Source organism: Aquila chrysaetos, chromosome 10, assembly GCF_900496995.4.
Source record: "Aquila chrysaetos chrysaetos chromosome 10, bAquChr1.4, whole genome shotgun sequence".
Lineage (NCBI taxonomy): Eukaryota > Metazoa > Chordata > Aves > Accipitriformes > Accipitridae > Aquila > Aquila chrysaetos.
The window spans coordinates 1,992,198-2,012,954 of NC_044013.1; the positions used below are offsets into that span (position 1 = coordinate 1,992,198).

Below are 20,757 nucleotides of genomic sequence, written 5' to 3' on the forward strand. Positions count from 1 at the left end.
AAATTCCTGAATAGTTTAGAAACAGTCAATATATTTAAAGTGAAAGAAAGGCCAGAAGGCATTTCAGAGGTATTTCCCCTGCACACACTCCCAAAGAGAAATGATCATATATTTCATCTTATCATATTGTAATAAAATTGTAATATTTTAAATGAAATTCCACAGTATTGGGAGTTTCATAGTTCTGAAATTTTTACTTACTGTCTCATAGTAACATGGTAAAGAATTACCAGCGTTCTTACCCTGAGAAGCTTACAGTTCACTCTCTGAAGGGATGATAGAGAATACTAAAGCAATTGTGAAAATCTTGGGTACTGCTTGTGGCATTGTTCCTCATAAACAGGAGTTTGCAAATGCTTACTGGCAGGTATGTGAAGGCCCCAATTCAAGGGGGAGTTTTGTACTCTTAAGAACTCCAGTAGTTAACAGTAGGCCTCAGAGCCATCTTTATGTTTTTAGGGCACAATGATTAGAACCTTTAAGTGTGTTTGCTTTCAGTTCATACTTCCAGGCTTTTGTTGTGTTCTCCTTCTTTGTCACATCATGATAACTTCAAATTTAGAAAAGGCAGTCATACTTCGAAAATATTTGTCCTTTTGATGGGCCTACAGCACAGCTTTGCTTCCTAAACCTTCACATTGGTACAACAAATATAAAAGTTCATTTTGGGGTAGACATGAGAAAACAAAGCTTAAAAGGAAAGTTTCAAAGACTTTTTTCCCCTCTGCCCTTCCTTCATTCATAATTTCTAATATTTTTCCTGTTCTTTGGGTTTGCAGTAAAGGGTGCAAAGGCAGTTATACCCAAACTAGCTTTAAAATATGTGGCTGATTCATGTACTAGAAGTGGCATTCCTGAGGCAGTCCAGACAGCAGCAGTGGCTGCAGAACCTGGTGTCTACCTGTGTTAGTTTTTGTGCCCCATAATTAGAGCGCCATCAGGTTCTCAACCATGAACTTCAAGCTAGCTTGTTAGCTTTGATTGTCCATCCTCAGCAGTTATTTATGATGTATCAAGAACTTGGACAGAGAGGGAAATTGTTGTAGTCAATATGAGCATATATGATAAAAGTAGCATTATGGGTGGGTTTTTTTAGTCTTATTTTTGCTGTAGGATTTCTGGACTGACATTTCTGGTTCCTAATTAACCTTCTGTTGCTTTATGCTGTTTTATGACACCATGACAATATGACCAATTTCATAATATCAAATTGCATCTTTTCTGCACTGTTCTGTGAAAGAAATATGAGTGTTGTGGCCTCTTCCAGACTTGAAGCTCTGAAGAACTGCCCTTCCTTTTTTTTTCCTCTTGTCTTCTAATCTTCATAGTCAGATTTAACATGGATGCTATGTGCTGGTTTTCTGTATCCTAATTTTCTATCCTCATGTTTTGGAATCTATTGTTATATTCCACTGATTTGTTAACTATAAACATTGATATTTATAGTTGGCTAATAAAGGATACTTTATAAAAATGCAGTTGCTAAAGTTGACTACTGATAGAATAATGTGGTACAAACAAGGGCATCATAAACTTCTTGGTAATTTCTTGCTCATCTGAATCAAACTGTTTGTCAGAACCCTTTTGTAAGAATGAGATTATAATTTTAATTATCAGCTCAGTCATTTTGATTCTGAAGACACCCCAGTAAGGGTGTTTCTTGCATGACTGACTCACACCTAGTAGGAAGTGATCTAGAACTGATAATGCTTTGGAAACACTACAGAAGAAACAACTACAGCTTGTCTATAGGTGAAGTGCTCAAATCCATTAACTTTTTTTTTTTGTGAATCACTCAAATACTATTAAGAATTTAACATTACTATTAATGGATTTAGTTAGGCTTATGTTTGGTAATATTACTTAAAACATTCATTTTAAAACACAAGTTCACACAAAGTTGAATAAAATGCATTTATCTTGTAGATCACTCTACTTGTATTGTTTCCTGCAATATTTTTTTCATTTGAACTGAACATCCTCCACCCCCCTAATATTCAATGTTTTCTTTGGTTTAACATCGTATTTTTGAAAAGTGCATTTGCTCCTTGTTCCTTTAATGGCTCTGGGTGGCAGTTATGGTGGTAGTATTCAGTTTGTTAGCAAATGCAGTGACAGCACATTCTTCTTGTTGAGGATCATTTGCCAGAGGTAAACTTTAAAATTTTCATTTATCTGACTTTTTGTAGTAAAGCTGGAACAGTTAATAAAAATTCTCTTTCTGCATTTTTTTCCCCCTAAGGCTCGACTTGATTTAAAACCTGCTGAAATCAAGTGAAGTACTTTCAGTAGGCTTTCATTCAGACCATAAATCAGCTATTGTGCCTTGTTAAGTAACTTGTCTAAATATTCCTTATCTCCTCTTTACTATCCTGGGCTTCTCCTTACCTTGTGCTGTTGGCATAAACTAACTATTCAACATAGTATCTTCTGGTTCTTGCAAGGCTGACAAATCATTCCTCCCAAACTGCAAATGTTTATAAAGAGCCAAATAGGCCCTTTTTTTTTTTTTTTTTTTTCCCCCCTCTGGTAGACCAAGAGATTTAATCTTTCTTGTTAGTTGCAGACTGTTTCGTTTTTATATTCCTTTTAGGTTGAAGTATTGCTATCGTTTGTACCAGTGGTTAACCTTGAAAGCCACCTGGGTACCGGAGCTTTTGCAGAAATTAGTTACCTGCCCTTTGGGATTTTGTCAGAAGAAGGGGAACTAACTGGCATGCAGTTAACTACACTGATTCGATTTAGCTATTCAAGTCTTACTCTTATTCAGTGTTAAATCGCTTTAATTCCAGACTACTTGCATGAGAGCTATTCCTGAAGGGCTGGGGCTAGCTTGAAATAGCAATGCCAGTCAATACACATACTGCCTTGAGGTGGGCTGTGCAGCTGGTACTGCATTTTGCTCTGTGCTGCTGGCTACCATCTGCAAGAGCAATGATTCATGCTCAGTTAAGCTGAAACGCTGATGTGTCTTTTGACTAACTATTTTTGGTCTGTTACCTATTTAAACATATTAGTAACAGGCACTTTCATTGGGCCTTACGTCTCTAATTCATTGGAGATATAGGTATGGCTGGATTTAGCCATGTCTCTGTGTGGGACCCCCCCTGTAGATTCCTGGAATCCCTAAAGCTGACTTTATTAACAGGTTTTCTCTGGCAGTGTCTTTTGACATTTGTGATACTGCATGAGGGGCACACTGTATTTGTGGTGTGACTTTTGATAATTCTCACAACACCCAATATAAGAAATGTAAAATGGATTTAAATACTAAAGATGCTTTTTAAAGGTATAGTAGCGCTGGATATCATGAGCCTGACAAAGAGCAAAAAAATTGTTATGATGTTTAGAGATGTGAAGAGGTGTATAGATATCACTTAGCAAGTCCTATGTCAAAGATCTCTTGTAAATAGATTCCTGAAAACTTTTTTACAAATCTAGCGGGAGGCGTTACTTGTTGGTTGCTACCATGAGACTTATGCTCCTGAGCCAAGCGTATAGATGTTGAAAATTTTATCCATAAATAATAAAATATTAAAGATAATGTAAACCTAACATTTAAACTTGTGGAAACTATTTTTCCATATTTGTGCTTTTTTGTGTGTGTTTTCTTGAGTTTGTTAGTTCCTACCACAATGGCAAAAACTTAATACCATGAAAAATGCTTTGAATTTGAATTTATTGAATTTGCCTAAAATAAATCTTCTTTTTTGCGACATGATTGCTTAGGAATGCAACAGCAGCTACCTGGCTTGGTAAAGTCTAAACTTGTAATAAAACACTAAAGTGACTGGGCAGGGATAACAGCATGCTGCTCTACCCTTAGCTAGCAACCTACACAACAGTTTGGTGGAAATGACGTCTGGTTTCTTATCCTGGGAGACTGAAAATACTGGGAATGGGGAGTTGGTACATGCTTTAAGAAGTGTGTCACCATTTTAAAAATAGGTTTTGAAGGGAAAGAACACAAGGCAAAAAGGTCACTTTAATAGGTTGTTTGTGGTTTGTTTTTTTAATATGTCTGTTTCTGTTGAATATTTAGTGATAAAATGGAGTTGAGTTGGTGTAAAAAAATTACTGAGAGCCAAATCTGGATGAAAAAAAGAGGTAAAGAACTAACCTCTCCTTTTCTGAATGTGGTTTAGGGCATACAGTCGGTTATTCTTATTGTATACCATCGTATGTGGATAACCTGGGAGATTGCACATCTTTTGACTGTTTCAGAAAGCATGACTAACGAACAAAACATTATAACCACTGCAGCACTGTAATGTACTTTCAGAATGATATTGGTGTATCATCTAATACATAAGAAGAAATCAGTTCATAAAGTAGTAAGTTAGTGGTCTTCCTGCTACAGCTATTCTGTGCAAGTCTCAGTTGTGTGCTCCTTCAGTGGCTGCTTGGAAGACACAAGTAAATAAAGCAAGCTGCCAAGGGGTATCAGCTGGGCACAGGATTCAGTGAGTCCCTGGGTTTTGCACTCATCATTTCCTAGCAAAAGGAAATAATGTAGTGGTTTTTTTATTGTAGGCAGAATGTAGAGCACATAAGTGCTGGAATTTTTCTGGCTCCTTATGCATTTAATTCTACTTTTAGGTAGTTCAAGTTGCAGTGTTTAGAAGTGCACAAGAGCTGGTTTGTACTTGGAAGTGCCGTGTGTGTGTGTGCTGAAGAGAGGATATGAAGTTTACTAAGAAATAGCGCCTTCAACTTTTTTATTCAATCTGTTTTGTAAATAACATAATAGTATGTACTTCCCTAATTAGCTACTTGATAATTTTAGGGGGTACTTATTAACCAGGAAGAAGCAGAATTTTGTATTATGCCAAAGTGGTTTCGTGTGTTCTTTTTAATAGTTGCAAACTGATCTGTGTATTTTGCCCCGATAGTGGCATCATGGTGACTTGGGTATGGCTCAGGCTTGTGCAGAGAGCCAGCAAAAGGCCTAACAGGGTTTGTGGGACCCAGGTCCTGTGTTCACCCTCTGTACAGCAGTGAACTTCACTTTTACACTTAAAAAAAAAATCACTGACAAATCTTGTCACAGTCTCAGAAAGCCAATCAGCACAGTGCCTTGGGGAAATAATCTCTCGCTGTTAGATTCTTATGTAAAGTACGTTGAAGCCAGTGTCTTCCCAATAGGATACATGCTTTTTTCTACTGACAAGCAATAGCTTAGTCTCACTCTTGATGTGTTAAAATTGGGGTTGCTCTAGTTTTGACAAGGTTTTTTCTATTAACATGATTAAGTGCCAAGATTGATTATTAATAAGCAAGACAAATTTGTTCACAGAGATAGTTCAGAAGAGTGATTCATGAGGTGCAAAACCCTGAAGTAATGCTTAATCTTTGCCCAAATTCCTGACAAAATGAACTTTCTTCTGGCAAAACAAAATTCTTTATCCAGAAGAGGCTAAAACAGCAGTCAGTGGAAAATGCAAAAGGCAACATGAAATCTGCATTTTTGCTTCCATGCATACTTTTCTTGTATGTTTCATTAAAAATATTTTCATATTTAATAGGTAAAATTAAAAGTTGAAGTCACATTAAAAAGTTATCACAGTTTTTTGGCATCTGAGAATGGTACCACATACTGCAAAAATGGCCTTGAGAGGTGTTTACTGACAAGAAAGCTCCAGCAAAGATTCCGCATAAGTCTATGCGTGCCTCCATGAATGGCTAACTTTCCTCAGGAAAGTAAAAGCAGTTCGTCTCCCTCAGTGAAGGTTTTTGTGTTAGGCATGTATTTTCAGTTCCTTCTCTGCTTATTGTTTGAACAGTTTATATGCTACAGTTCTTGAGGTTTTCCAGTTTCAGTGCTCACAACCATCTGCAATTACAGGGACTAGTTCCTCTGTTACACCCTTGCATGGTTCCAGCACTGAGTCCTTGCACAGCATCATGTACAATGGTAAAGGCCATATTTACCCGCTTACTAGGGAAGGAGATCAACAGGTCATTGTATAACTTAACTCATTGTGGACAGCATAATTGCATATGAGAGATTAAAGTAATGCTTAGATATTATTTTATTGTATGGTTATGGTATTCATAAATTGTCAGATTGAATTTGTGTTTAATATCCTGTATTGCATGGTAGATATAAGAAAATGGTGTGATGCACATTTGTTTAGTTTTTTTCCCTTTCCTCTAATGGGTGATCATTTATTTGTTCACACTATAAGCTCAAGTTAAAACTTTCAATTGCTTGGGTATAGTGACCGCTATCCATTTTGTGACCACTGGTTGAAAGCAAAGAAGCAAGAATGCAAGAATGACCCATGAAGAGATTTTTAATAAAATAATTTTCTGTGCCTCCATTTACCTCCGCTTTATAATTTAATATGAGATTTGTAAGCTTGCTCTGTAGTTGTAAAATGATTCTGGGCATAACTGGAAAGCCTTAAACAGTTTGATTCAGTCCATACTCAGACAGAATGTCCTGCTGAAATCCATAGGGGTTCTGCTTTATTATCTTTCAAAGTGAAATTTGAAAGCTTGTGATTATCTACTGAAGAAGGTTAATATATTGTGTGCATGTGCATACAGGACAAGGTGTTATGTTCTGGAGTTCTCTATGGCCACATAGCAATGAAACTTGGATGGGACCAGAAGGTGAACACAGGCTAATCCTTGAATACTGAGACACCTATTTTTGCTTCTGTTTTTGACTGCCTCTTGCACTTGACTCTGGTTTTAAGACTGCAAAATGGGAAGGTGGCTACCCAGAGAAAAATCTGGGGTAAGCTCTTTTGACCATGGCTGCATTCTGAAGGATTCTCTAGTAAAGGGAAGAGGTGAGTGTGGGATGGATGAAGGTCGCTTGCTGCTCTAGATCACTGGGCTCTGTGGATTTGGAGGTCAGGGAGCCCCTCATCAGAGGGAAGATACAGAAAAAGAGATTTTATCTTTCGTAAGAAAGAAGTAATGAAAAGATGGGTTTACGTGGATTGTGACTGTTGTAGAATTCAGAGGAAAAATTTAGTTTTGGTTTGCATTCAAGGATGTAATAATGTATGTAACAGAGTTGGCTTCATCAGCAAGACACTTGTCCAGTTTGAAAAAAATATAAACACATAATATGAAATATATTTGTATTATGTTAGGGAAATGCAATGTATTGTCTTATTGCATATAATTATATGGTCTCTACTGTACCTGCAAAGTCTAGAAACTAAGAAAAATTCTGCTTGGGAATTATACTCAAACATACACTTTGGGAAACTTCTATTTGAATTTGCTGGTGCAAATTTGTAGTATAAGTAAAAAGTCACCTATAAATTTGCCTTGGCACCATTTCTTTTTTATGCATTTATCAAATTACTCGTGACTGTAATCTTGTTTTAACTGAATTGGTGTAACTCCACTGAGTTCTAAGAAGTTATTCCTGAGTTACACTGCTCTGACAGTACTGAGTATGACTGCTATGACTGAAATTATGTGAACTGTAATTACTGTAGCTGAAGTTGGGAGCTAGATTGGTAGCTCTGGGAAATTAAATCCTGAGTTCCTTTAAAGATAAATTTTGAAGCGCTTGTGACAAGGCAGTCATCTTTCTATCATTGTTTTTCAGACCTGTTCCAGAGACTTACCTTTGCTGGAGCAAAAATTATCCAGGCTGTCTTCATAATACATCTTATATTTCTGCTGAGATAATAAAGATAGATAACAATTAATGCACGATTTGAAAAGACTGTCAACCTACATGAGACTTGATAGAGACCTTCACAAAGAGCCTCTTGATTGGTTGTCAGAGATAATTTTAATTTGCTGTCAAATTGGGCCGTATGCTAACCTGCAATCAAGAGGTGAATGCTTCTGCAGTGGCACATGAAAACTATTAAATAGTATTAACTTGAATAGTCTGTGCTGAACAGAATATACAAAAAAACCCCCAATTATGAAGACATTTGTGGATGATGCCAAATTTATGAATGAATACTCAGCTTCTTCATAGGGATGCACACTGACTTGTCTATTGGAAGGAAAGCAACATGCTGAAATGAAAATGAGCAACTACTGGCTCTGAGCAGGTCCTAGAGTTTCATGGAGCTGAAAACACTGTAGTGAAACTTTTTTCATTGACAGTGTGTTCCAGCCTCCTCTGTGCATACTGTCCCTGCTGACTCCAGGCAGCTAGGGATGCAGTTGCTCATTCAGGCTTAAATGGGTCCTACTGGGACTTGTAAGGGGGCTATGTGTCGTGTAGTCTGCAAAGGTTATTTCTTCTGATCTTAACTTCTGCAAAACGCAATGTCTTAAATTTGAACAAACAAGGCAATAGCTCTTGTCGTTACTTTTAAGACAATGAGTGTATTTGTTGGCAAGAATCCCTTGCAACTACTTCTTTATTTTCTCATGCTATTCTTTTCGTTGTCAGCACTAGTAGTTAACATGTTATAATTGAGCTCCCACTCTGGGCAGGCTTTCTCCTGTATTCACTAAGAAAGTATGCTGGCTGCAAAGATAGGATGATAATTTTCACAGTTCGTGTGAACTATAGGACAGAGGGCGAGATCAGTATGTTCTCACGAGTCTCTTGTAATGCCAGCATTTAGTGATCCATTGAACTTTCGTGCTAAATATCACTAAAATAACATGTTTATTTTTCTTCCTTCTTATGGTGATGGTAGTAGACAGAGTGCAGCTGTCTTGCCTTCTCCACCTCTTCTTTGTGTGTGAATGACCAGAACATACTGATAATGACCCTTTGCACTCTGAGGGTGCAGTTCTGTGCTAACCTCATTATATCAGATCTCTGGAATGGATAGAGGAAGAAAATTTGCAAGTTATTTGCAAGTTTCTTTTTTAAACCAAAAGATCTTCAAATACTGCCCATTCTGGAATGAGTAAGAATAGAAAATGAGCATCCAGTTTTCCATGGATCCCAAAGTTTTGATTTGTTATTGTTCCATGATAAATCACTGGGTTTTTTCCTCAAGGTGTAGTTAACAGAATATATCATCTGCAAAAATAGATTTGAATGTAACTGTTACAGGGGTGGACATTTCCTCATTAGTCAGTGACACCAATCTGATTCTGCTCCCAAATGCAATCAAACAGATTTTATTTTCTCCCCTCCTGCCCTCCGCCTCCAAGAAATTTACAGGTAGGTATGGGTAAATTTTCCTAGCAAGGTAATACGAGAAATTTCTTCAATTTTTTTAAAGTTTTATATATATATATATATATATTTTTTTTTTTTTTTTTTTTTTTTTTTTTTATGATCACAGTTGAGCACTAACAAGTTGCTTTTTAACTACCGGATGTTCAGTTTTAGTTTTGGCAGAGCTCTACAGGCCCAAGTTTCTTTATCAGGACTAATATTTTTTTAAATTTGCTTTTTGGTGCAAATGTGTTATAGATGATCTATCTGATAACAGAATTAACATACATGAATATTATGACTTATTTTTTATAATTTTTTTTACTGTAAATCATTCTCATTTTCTTTTGCTTTTTAAAGTTGAAGCAAAGGCTGATATAATGTTTCCGCCATTCTTTTGGTTTTGTAAAATATTTGTTGATTTCAAATATTATTTACTTACTTGTGACAATGAGTCGCCAGTAGACAAATAGATCATATACTCTGCTTGCAATAGTAAGTGTTGAAAGCTTACAAAGGGACTGGTTTTTAACAGTTGCATATCATTGTATTTGTACTTTCGGGGATAGAAGACTATATTAGAATGGTTACCTACAGCTAACAGAAAAGAAAAAAGTTGTACTGTAAACTGGTAGTGATGTGCTGCTATGTGGTATTCTTTCTGCACATGTAACACAGGAAGGGAATTGGATTCAACTGTCTGTTATTCCCGAATGGTTCCATTCTTTTCATTACAATTGTGGGAATAAGTCCCGAGTTGTTGAAAGAACAGTGTTTAAAATGTATTTATTTACACTATGATAGCTGTGCTTGAAAAATAAACAGGTTCAGAACCGCTGCTATAATGAAAAAGTTCAAAAGGTGAATTTTAGAGGCAAAGAAGAACTTGCAGGTCAGCTGTCTGTTCCTTTGAACTGGGCGGCTGTGCTTGCTGTGGCTTAGAGTCCAGCACGAAGGTGGGTTGTATCCTAAGCGGGCGGGAGACCAGTGCGTGCAACTGGGCACAGCTGTACAGTGATGGAGAGCTCCCTGTGCTTCCTGGGGCCACCCTCCTCCTCCTCTCCTGTGAGCAGGCGATGGTGGTAAAAAGAAAGACTGGTCAGTTCCCCTCTGTCTTATCATGGGGCTGGTTTGTTTCGGGTTTTTTTTTTCCAAAATACATGTACAAAACTTGAAGCAATTAAAATGAGGAGATTGTTCAGATGTTAGCAAATGCACTGAACGGCCACCCTGAGCAGACGGCATCTCCGCGTGCTTCCAGGTGCCTGCAGGAATCCTGCCCGACCTCAGCCTCTGCTACACCTGGGGTGGGAATGGGCCGAGCCGGCTGCGGAGCAGGCAGTCTGCCTGCCGACTGCGAGAGTGGGAAATCCCGTAAATGGGGGAAGCCCCAGGCAGACTGGCCTCATCTGATGAGGCGTCTGGTTTCGTTCCCCCTTTTTCTGGGTGGGAAGCGCTGCGGAGACAGAGCGAAGCGCCTGCGAGCGGCGGTGCCCCATCTCCTCGGCTGTGGGATGCTGCTCTGTGGTTGAGGCAGGGGCTGCTTAGGCAGCACTGTCTGCTGGCTGTAAAACAAGCTGTTAGTCTGCAGTGGTGAAAGAATGGGTTTTTCTCCCACTTTATCCTTATTATACATCTTGAGTTGAATATTCTTTTACATAACCATGAGAACGTATCGTCTGTTTCTGATCACTTTTCCCCCAGCACAGATATTCTACTTCTGCAGTGTCATAATCTCATTTAAATAAGCATAATTGAAGCACAGGTGTGACAAACATTAATTTGCATTTTTAATAGGAGGGAGGGTACACAATGTATTTGTGAGTCCTGATAACAGTAAGCTTTTCTTTCCCAATCCTATATTTAGGATCTTTTTTGGTGTCAGATCTGAAGTAAAATGCTGAATGCTGTCACCCGCACTGTAATTTAAAAATCTAGTGTGTGCTGTTGTGATGAAGCACCCTGGAAGACCAAGGAAGAGGAAGCCCAAAAAACTTTTCAATCTATTCAAGGCAAATACTTACAGAGGGTGTTGTGACAGTGTCTCATTCAATCCCCTTCTGTAAGGGGATTGCTTGCAGGCGTCCCGAGGGGCGTTAGGAGAGGGAGGGGAACTCGAGAAGAGCTGAGACTCTGGCAGGAGCCCAGCACCCAGCAAGGATTTGTCAGGTAGAGCCACCAAATCGCATCCTTCCCACCCCGTCTTGTGGTCAACAGGGTTCTGCGCCCAAAATATGCTGGGTGGGTTTTTTTCTGAAAGGAAGCGGGGGAAGTACAGAAAATAAATGTGTGTTTTCTCTGGCATGTTGTGGGTCAGGCTGGGAACATGGAAACCTAGCTCTAGTCCAGAACTTCCTGCCCTCTCCTTAAGTCTTCCTTAAGAAAAATGTAGAAAAATAATCTTACTAACTTGACATTTTTGATTGTTTTGATGCTAATGTCATTGCCTGAGTACATAGAAGTAACATCTGGTGGAAACATTTTTTGTGAAAAGTTTCTCTTTAGCTCTTTAAAATGCCATTGTCAAGCAACGGAGACCTAAATTCCAGCTGGTGTAAAAATAACAGACAGGAATATATTTTACTTGTGTATTTTTTTTTTTATTATCATTTGCTGAGCACCATTAATTAATTCAGCAATGCAGAAGTACGGTTCCATGATCATGAGTGTGAAACCGAGGGCAAAGGGAAACAAGAGTGACTAATTGGGGTTCATCTTTTGCAAACATCTGAAATTAAGAAATAGGTAAACAATCTGAATAGAAAAAAAAATATGGTAACAGTAACCAAATATTTAGTATTTGCTGTTGGTTGACTTAAGAGAATTTCCCCTTCAGCTTAGATGAGCTTCCTATTACCCTTCCCTGCACATCCTTGCAGTTGTGCGTAGAACCTATGCAGCTCATTGTGGTACCTTGCATTACCCTGCTGGGACAATGTACCTACCTTTTGGGTATTGTAGCCCCTAAGCTGTGTACCCAAGTTGAACTTTAAACTGAGATTTTCATAACGGCACATGGTTTTTTGGAGGATGAATGAGTTCTGTGTTGCATCTGTGAATGACCACTGGATTCTTAAGATATTTATATAGCATTGCCTATGAGCTGATATTGGACATATACATTTCCACATTGTTTTACAAATGTATTATGGTTATTATTTTGAAAGAGTTGCTCAAGTGGCTCTTGCAGTGGCCAGAAGATAAACTCTCTCCATTTGGAGATCTGACACCTCAGTCTGAAATGTGTGATTATCATCTTTTGAAAAGACTTTCAGCATGTTTTTGATTTAAAGCTGAAACAACAGTTAGAGGTTGGGTAGTAGTGCAAATAATACTTTCTGATTATTTTATTTACATCTATAGGATAAAAACCCTAACAGTGGAACTTAAAACCAAGCAAGATGAATTAAAAAAAGTGAAAGAAGATTTGCGGTATTTCCAAGAGGAAAAGGAAGCTGCCTATAAGCAATCACAAGTGCTTAGGTAAGAACCCAAAAAGAAATGCCGATGTTGTGCCTCCTGCGAACGTGTACAATGAGTCAAGAGGATTCAGTGGAGATGCAGGCACAGGCAGGGAGAATACTGTGAGTGAGAAGAGTGTTTATAATCATCCCAGTGTGTCTCGATTTTCCAGAATATAGCAAGATGCTGTAGTGTTAGCAAATGTAACCGGAAAATATCACTGCTGGTTGCTGATGTTATTAGCAACAGGATAAGTTCTTCACAAATGTAAAAGCATTAATTAACACTTAAAAGCAAGTGCGTACCACTTGCTTGTAATGCATTGGTAATACAGTATTTCTTACGTATATTGTCTATAAAGAGTCAACATAAGCTTGGACATACAGTCATTTAAACATGATTACTCTGATTTCTCAATAAAAAGTGATCGTACAATTGTCTGTACAGTCTTCTTCATTTATACGCATAAGTTCTAAATCAACATTTAGAAGGGAGAAACTTACTATAACAATATTCAATATGCAGCCTATTTCATACACTAAATTATTGTAACCCAATATAGTATAAATTATCATATAACAGAAAAGTAGTTGTCAAGTTTACTTTAGTTCCCAAGTTTACTAATAGTATGTTATCATTTAAAAAATGTACTTCTGGTATTACTTTTCTGTCTTGCAGAAATACATTGGAACACCATTGCTCAACTCTGAACAAGGCTGTCTCACTGTTCCCTTTTATTAGAAGTGAACTAGACAGTATTAAAGAAGTCATCGCCAGTAACCTGGAGAACTGGGCCGCCATGAAAGAAGAAATTTTTCTACAAATAAAAACTGTTAGCAAAGAAGCTTTGACAGGTAAATCATCTTGCAATGATTTTGGGCAAGGTAAAGTATTTTTTGGTAGTTGAGTGTAGCACAGTGAATTAGAAGGTAAAATTAATTAGATAATTTCTAATTCTGACATTAACTTGTCCAGATCCAAAGTATTAGAAGACCCTACCTACTGCTGTGGCATCATGTGAACCGAGTTGAACTTGGTCCAGTTCCTATTGGATTAGTGTGCTGGAGCAGTTGTTCAGTTAGCCAAGTCAGACTGAAATGGAAGTAATATAAATATTTACCATGATTTGAAACATAAATAATATACTTACTGTGAGTATACGGATATGATTGCAACATAAAGACCTGGAGATATTTTAATTTGCCTTGTGTCTCCTATCGCCAGTTTTTTGCACATGCTCGCAGACATGCGCAATGCTATATGGCAATGGTATAATATCCTTTTGTGGAGCTGCTTGAGGGTCCTGCAGTGCCACCTCCCCATCGCGTGGGCAGGCTGCACCTCTTCCCTTGGCCAACCTGCTGGTATACCCGTCGGGTTGCGTTGAGTACATGAGCCGCTGCATGTGAGCAAACCTGCACCCAACATGGAACAATTACTCCATCCTTCCGTTTCTGAATAAGAACAAGTAATACCCAAATACAGCTGTCTTTATCTGAGGGGTCTTTGAGATTGAAAGGGGCGTGGAGCAGCCCATGGGCTGAGAATAATTCACTTGGCCCACAGCCTGCTTCCGGCTCAAACAAGGGCAGCCTTCAGGAAAAGAGAAGCTGGGATCAAGTCACAACCGATGGCTTGTTCGTGAAGGTCATGCCCAGCCCTCAGGCTGGCGGTCAGACTTGAAAACTTAGATTTATCCTTGAATACCATTTTTGCTCTGCCTCAGTTAAGAGATTAGTTTTGCTGAAGAAAGTGTGCAGTAGTGTAATTACACACTGTAACATCCAGAACATCCAAACAGGCAGCTGTTGCAGCTTTAATGGCCTTTGGATGTAATTTTCATATATGTATTCCATTCCTTTATAGTTTTCCAGCGTGCTCTGTGTGTATGAGTTGATGAGCTGCTATTTGCTCTGGAGGTTAGTTTTATCAGGGTTATAAGGCAGCAAAGAAGTAGGTGAGCTGATATCATGCTTTCTGTCCTTGTGAGGAGGAATCTAAGGGCGTGGTGGGTGATGTGCATCTCCCAAATCACTCTGCGTGTGAAACCGTGTGAACTCCAGTGCAAATTGACAGCTTAAGTGAAACCTGCATGTGCAGATTATCTCAGAAAATATGTAGCTTCATTTTAAATAACAGCTCCCCAGTAGCCTATGCTTCCTGTGAAATTAGAAGTAATTTTTAACATTTTCAATGATTGCTTTGTTCAGACTGGGAAGAAATAAGTGGGACAGCTGTGCCACAGGAGCGAGTAGGCACGCGTCCTCCTGAGACAGCGCCTGGGTCTGAACAGAGAGCTCTGAGCCCGAGCAGCAGAGAGCCCAGAAGGGAGGGCTCTTGCCTGTTGAAGATGAGCGTGACCGGAAAAATCACTCTTTAGTATTCAGTTTTTGTAAGAACAATTAATTTAAATGTCAGTGTCAATATCAAGCATTTTGAATCATGACTTCATCTCCTAATTAGACTGAGTATTGTATGTCCCTAAAGATTCCTCTCTTCCTGTGCTCATTCTCTGCCTACTTCTAGCTAATAAAGGGAATATGAGCATGAATTTCTGTAGACATCTTGAGGTTCAGAGATTCGTAATATTTTAAGGCTTTTTTTCTGCAGTATCCCTTGTTTTATTTGTGGTAATACTGCAAATATATAGAATATCTGTATGGAAGCAGAAGTGCAGCCTTTCACATTCTTTTAATAATTATACATACAATTATACATGCAGTATATCCCTGACTGTGTTCAATATATCCCACTGAGAATAGTGCCACACTGTGAATATTACATACATCCTTAAATCTAGCTTTCTAAATCAAAACCATTTAGTCACACAATTTTTTTTTTTTTTGGCATGAGAGTGCCATTCAAAAGCTTTTATGTTCTGTTTTATGAGTTGTTCATTATCAACATATGGGTAACATGTTAATATATAGTTATTTTTTTGTTTACCTTACTGTTTTTGCAACAAGATTTTCAGAACTTGTTTTCCATTCTGATTTTGAGAAGAAAAATGTTACATAAGGTGCTACTCTTTATGCCTAGACAAGTTTGCTTGGTTAGTTTGAAAACAGCTTAAAAGCCATTGTATGTATACATTATTTAGGCTTTTTTAATTAATGGCAAGTAGAAAGAAGTATAAGAACTTAAAATCTTTTGGTATTTACATTATTAAGTCTAACAGTAAATTGATTTAAGTGTGGAGTAGTTGGGAAAGATTGTAGATAATGAAAATATGTGTACCACAAAGAATTTAAAATTTGCATGTGGGCAGCATATGAAACATATGTAATAGCTGACTTGACAATAGAATTAGGCTCATCTAACTTGAATGTTGTCATGATTAATGTAAATAAAAGTGACATAACTTCTTTGGACAACTGAACATATAGGGCTGTAGTTGGAGAAGGTGTAGAAAAGAACTGCAACTACTTTTGAAAATGTTCAAATGCACTCATCAGGGATAATGGAACTCAGAAAAAATTATGAAAATGTAGGAGACCCACTATACCTCACCCATGATTTACTTATTTACCTTGCAGTAAAAACTACCTGGGAAACTTCCTTGGGACTGCTGCTCTTCCGCATTGAAGAGCTGATGAGAGAGAGAGTGACAAAGCCTGTCTTTTATATAATGAAGATGCACTTTGTGATTACTTTAACAGCAGTAGTCATCTAAGGAGTGAGAAAATAAAATGTAATACGCATGCCCAAATATCTTCTGAACCAAAAGTTTCAAACTGAGCTTTAGCAGAGGCTAACCCCCTTGATATCTTCTCAGATTAATTTCAAAATGAGTCTGCAATTGTTTTTGTGTGTCAACAATGGTTTGTGTATCTTCTTAAGATAAAAGGCTTGGATTCAGATATTTCTGTCACCTATTGTTATTTCATTTGGAGTATATACATGTATTTTAATTTAATTTTCGGATCTTAGAGGAAATACATATTATTGCTTAGAAAAAAATTTGTGTTATTTGTCAATAATATGTGTTTGGCTAAGTACAAGTTATCTGTGTAAAAAGATATTGCACAAAGTGCTTCTTTTGGCTCTCTACATTCTCAGCAGAAGTGTTGCTAATGTACGTGGCTTACACTGACCCATACCTAAACTGGGCTTACAGAATGCTGAAGTCCCGAGGTTGTAAATCAGGTGTAATAATTTTAGTGAAGGTAAATTTGACAACAGGCTATATGATTTTTTTTTTTTTTTTCCCTCCTCAGAAATACCCAAATTGAATCAAAGATTAGCAAAATCCCAGAGAGAGAATGAATGCCTCCAAGAAAAGGTAAAACATCTGACTTTGGTGGCTGACACAGTTGAGCTGAAAACTCAACAGCTTCAAACTTCACTTCAGCAAGGGAATGAGCTGCAAAGTAGGTGCCGTGAACTACAAAAGGAAACATTAGGTAAGAGAATTTTGACATTTGAAGCAAACTTCCAAGTAAAATGAAATGCAAAAAATTTTTTTAAGAGCACCAAAGTTGTGGCTGTTACTGTGAAAGCACTCAACAGCCCAACTCAGGCCCTAATAAAATGTGAATGTTGTGCAGTCAGAAAGACAGTATGTCATTCTGAGGAGTCTGTTACCCTGCTGGGAACATGAGTCAGCTGAGTGTGTGGGGGGAAATGAAGGAAGAGAGGAAAACAACGAAGATGCTGGTAATACAATTATGTTATTACTTGTCAGTCTTATGTAAAACATCAGGGAGAAGGCTCTGAGATTAATTTTAAAAGAAATGCTCTCAATTTGAGTGGAAGGCCAGGAAGGTTTTTTGGCTTTCAGCAAACAGAACTGAAAAGTAGGTCAGGCTAAGCCAGTCTCTTCTCTCATAGATTCATTAAACTTGAGACTGTCTAGTGATTTGCCCTTGATAGCGTGTCTCAAGAATCTAGAGAGTCCTCTTGAAAACTGTAAGAGTAGTGATAGCACTTGAAATTATAATATCTGGTGAGCTCTGTTGAGACAATATCTCATTACAAAAAGATTATTTATATTAGTATCTCTTGAATCTCTTTTCTTTTTAAAGCAGTATTGCATTCATAGTGCTGGCTCAGAGACATTTTAAGACCTTGAAAACATACAGAGGTTGTGCTGTTCCGGGCACAGTTTTGAGTCATCAAATTGGCACAGCAATTACCATGCTGCCTTATGCACAGTATGTAATGTCAGATTTAAAGCAGTAGGTCTCAGTACTAGTCACGATGAAGGAATTTCACTGATCCTTCAATACCAGTGGTAATATCAAATGTGAGACTGCAAAGCAGGAGACTGCAGATACCATCCAATGAGTTACCAACCCGTGTTGCTGAGAACAGTCTTTATTTTTGTCACTGTATAACAATACTGTTAGGAAAGCTCCAGCAGCGATGTGTTTGAATGGTAGAAATGAACAGATAACTCTACATCATTTTCCAGACAGTGTCCATATAAGAAATAGACTTAGTATGTCTGTCTTTCTGTGGTATTTATTCAAAAAACTAACTTTAAATTAATGCAAAATCAGTTAGATTTTGCTCTGCCAAGATTCTTCTATGGACTATTCACAGCATCCACTTTTGTCTTTTTTTTTTTTCTTGGGGAGCTGCTAAGTGTTCCAGTATCTCAAAAACTTGCCCATGACATTTTTCGGTAGGCTTACTGATTGTAGTTACCTCTTGTTACTTCCTCCTCTGTTCAGAGTAAACTCTGACAGGCAAGATTTGGGGAAATGGTTGCCTTCGAAGTGTTTAGCTGTCAGTCATTAGCCACAGTATCTCATTCTGAAGACCTGAGTAAATGGAAAGAAGTGAATCAATTCTATTTAAATTTCTTTTTTCAAGACAATCTTGAACACACTGTTGGACAGTGAAATTTTTACCTTTTTGTTTGGCTTGTATGTAAAATCACTAGGAGAGATACTTTAGGAGATGTGAAATAAAATGCAGGTAGTGCATAAATGGTATCTGCTGTGTTGATTTTTTGCAAGAAAAGTAAACAATCTCAGACTTATATGTACATTACATATATAAAATACGTATTATATATCTGAGACAGGTGCCTGGGTAAAAAAAAAAGAAAAGCCAAAATCCCAAATAAGCTCAAGATAGTGTCGCTAGAAAAGACAAAACTTAAGGAATTAACTAGTTGCACTGGTTAACTAAATCACGTTGCTTGTCCCAAGAGCATCAGGTTGCCTGTGACTCCTCATGTTTTACTTGAAACTTGTTTGGAAAAGATGCTAAAAATGCATTCATTTCTTTTGAAAAGACAAGTATGTTTCTCCTCCATTAAGAGATTCATGTTTTATCCAAATAATCTGTGTACATGTATAACTGCCAGGTTTGACTATTACAATGCCACAGCCCAAAATTTGGAAATAATATTCTTTAGAATATTCTGTGTATTTTGTTTCTTAACATTCACTTTCTGTCTTCACTTATGCTGAAGTAACCTTAGAGATTGAGCTGAGAGGCTCTTACTGTACTAGAAATTGCTCAAGCGGATAGTATCGCTCAAAAGAAGATAGCCAAGGTGACTGGCTCAAAAAGAGCATGAGCGCCGCAGATCCTGCGATAAAACCTGCACCAGTGATTTACTGCAGTTGATTAAGCTTTCCTTTCTCTGCTAGTAGAGTAGCACTTACAGGAAGAAAGTTTGGTCTTTAGTGTGGTCTTGTGCCATGCGAAGAAAACTCTGAAAGTTCATTTGTACAACCACCTGGATATTCTACTACAAGTGCTGATAATTGCAATGATTTACAAGTTACTTTGATTGTCACAGATACTCTGTTCAGAATCCATGCACTGTTTTGGTACATGCTTCTTATGTGCTTATGTAGTGTGATGTTTTGGTCACACTGTTGTATTTTTGAAGCAGCAGTGGATGCAAAATGCTCGTTTTGCCCTAATACTTGGCTTTCTTCTGTGTTCAATATGACCAGAAAACCTATTTCCACTTTCTTTTTAGGAATATCTTATCTTCTATCTTTGTATAAATAGACAGAAGCAGTGATAAGTCATAAGCAGTTAGATCACTTATTATTTACCTTTCTCTAGAAATCTGAGCTTCTGCAATTTCAAAATGGGTCTACCACCTGCCTGCCCTAGAGGAAAATATAATTAAATTTGACATGCATTTTTTTTTTTAGGTGGAAAAATTAGTCAAAATAATCTCAGTGCAAAAATAGCTCCTTCTCAAGTATACTGTGACAGTTCATTTCTGTTGAAAAGTTTTAATTTTTTTTTACATGCAATAAAAAACTTGTAGGTGACACAAGTTAAATTGTCAGTGCTGGTGTGCAGACTGTGTTGTAGTTCTCAGGAACAGTCCTTTGTACAATTTCCAGCACTGTAGATTTTACTTTTTATAAGGTGCCATGTTCAGTATAACTCGGATAATTTTGCACATTACCGAGTTAAATTTTTCTGGTGAGGTGGCTGTATGTGGGCATGTGAAGCTGTCTGTGAATTCAGCAGTAGTTTACAGGCATTCTTGGGAGCTGGAATGTTGGCACTCGCTGCTGTTGTAGAAAGTCTAAAGTCCATTTAATTTGGTATCCTGTCCTCACCCCTGAAAAACACAGCATGGTTCAAAGGAAGGAGCAGGAACTCTAGAACAGCAATTGTAGGATAATCTATCTTCCTTACGTGTCTCATCTTGATCTAAGAGGGCCTTGAGCTTAATAACACAATCTTTTAATCTTTGAAATATGTGGTTTAGTATCATTACATAAGATATTTGTATTGTTACATTTATGCTGATATGGAAACTACCCTTAGTTAGGGTTCCCTTTTCGGTTTTGTAAAGCGGTTTACTTCAGAGGTTCCTGTAAACAGTGAGTTCATAGTTTGTTCATGTGCATTGTAAAATACACTTTATTTTTCAGTTTTGCCCACCTCTGACTCCATGGAGAATTGCCTTGTTCTTAGAAGACCAGAGAAAGATGCTTGCAGTCTGTTATTAATTTTTTTTTTTTTTAAAGATTACTTGGTGCGCTATATATTTTTGTGGTGCTTGCATGGCTTTCTGGCTCTTCTCAAAATCTAAATTTACTTCCCTAAGTTGGCATGTTGCATCAGATCATCACATCAAGCAGTTAGTTATATTTAGGTTCTAATTTCTTGCCTTTAATTGATATGCATAATTTAGGGAAATAACTGTAGTGTATATATATGAGTACCACATCATGAGCAGGTTCCGGCTAGCTTGC

General features: G+C 37.6%; 1 protein-coding gene across 4 annotated transcripts in view; it reads left to right on the forward strand.

Moving 5' to 3' along the window:
• The window catches only part of LEKR1 (leucine, glutamate and lysine rich 1), a 67,613-nt gene that overhangs the window by 13,024 nt on the left and 33,832 nt on the right, over nucleotides 1-20,757 (forward strand). For all 4 annotated transcript variants that reach the window (XM_030028789.2, XM_030028788.2, XM_030028792.2 and 1 more), the window contains 3 exons: nucleotides 12,473-12,592; nucleotides 13,250-13,425; nucleotides 16,789-16,974. In XM_030028789.2, coding sequence (XP_029884649.1) covers nucleotides 12,473-12,592; nucleotides 13,250-13,425; nucleotides 16,789-16,974 — 482 coding nt within the window. The remainder of the gene's footprint in view (nucleotides 1-12,472; nucleotides 12,593-13,249; nucleotides 13,426-16,788; nucleotides 16,975-20,757) is intronic.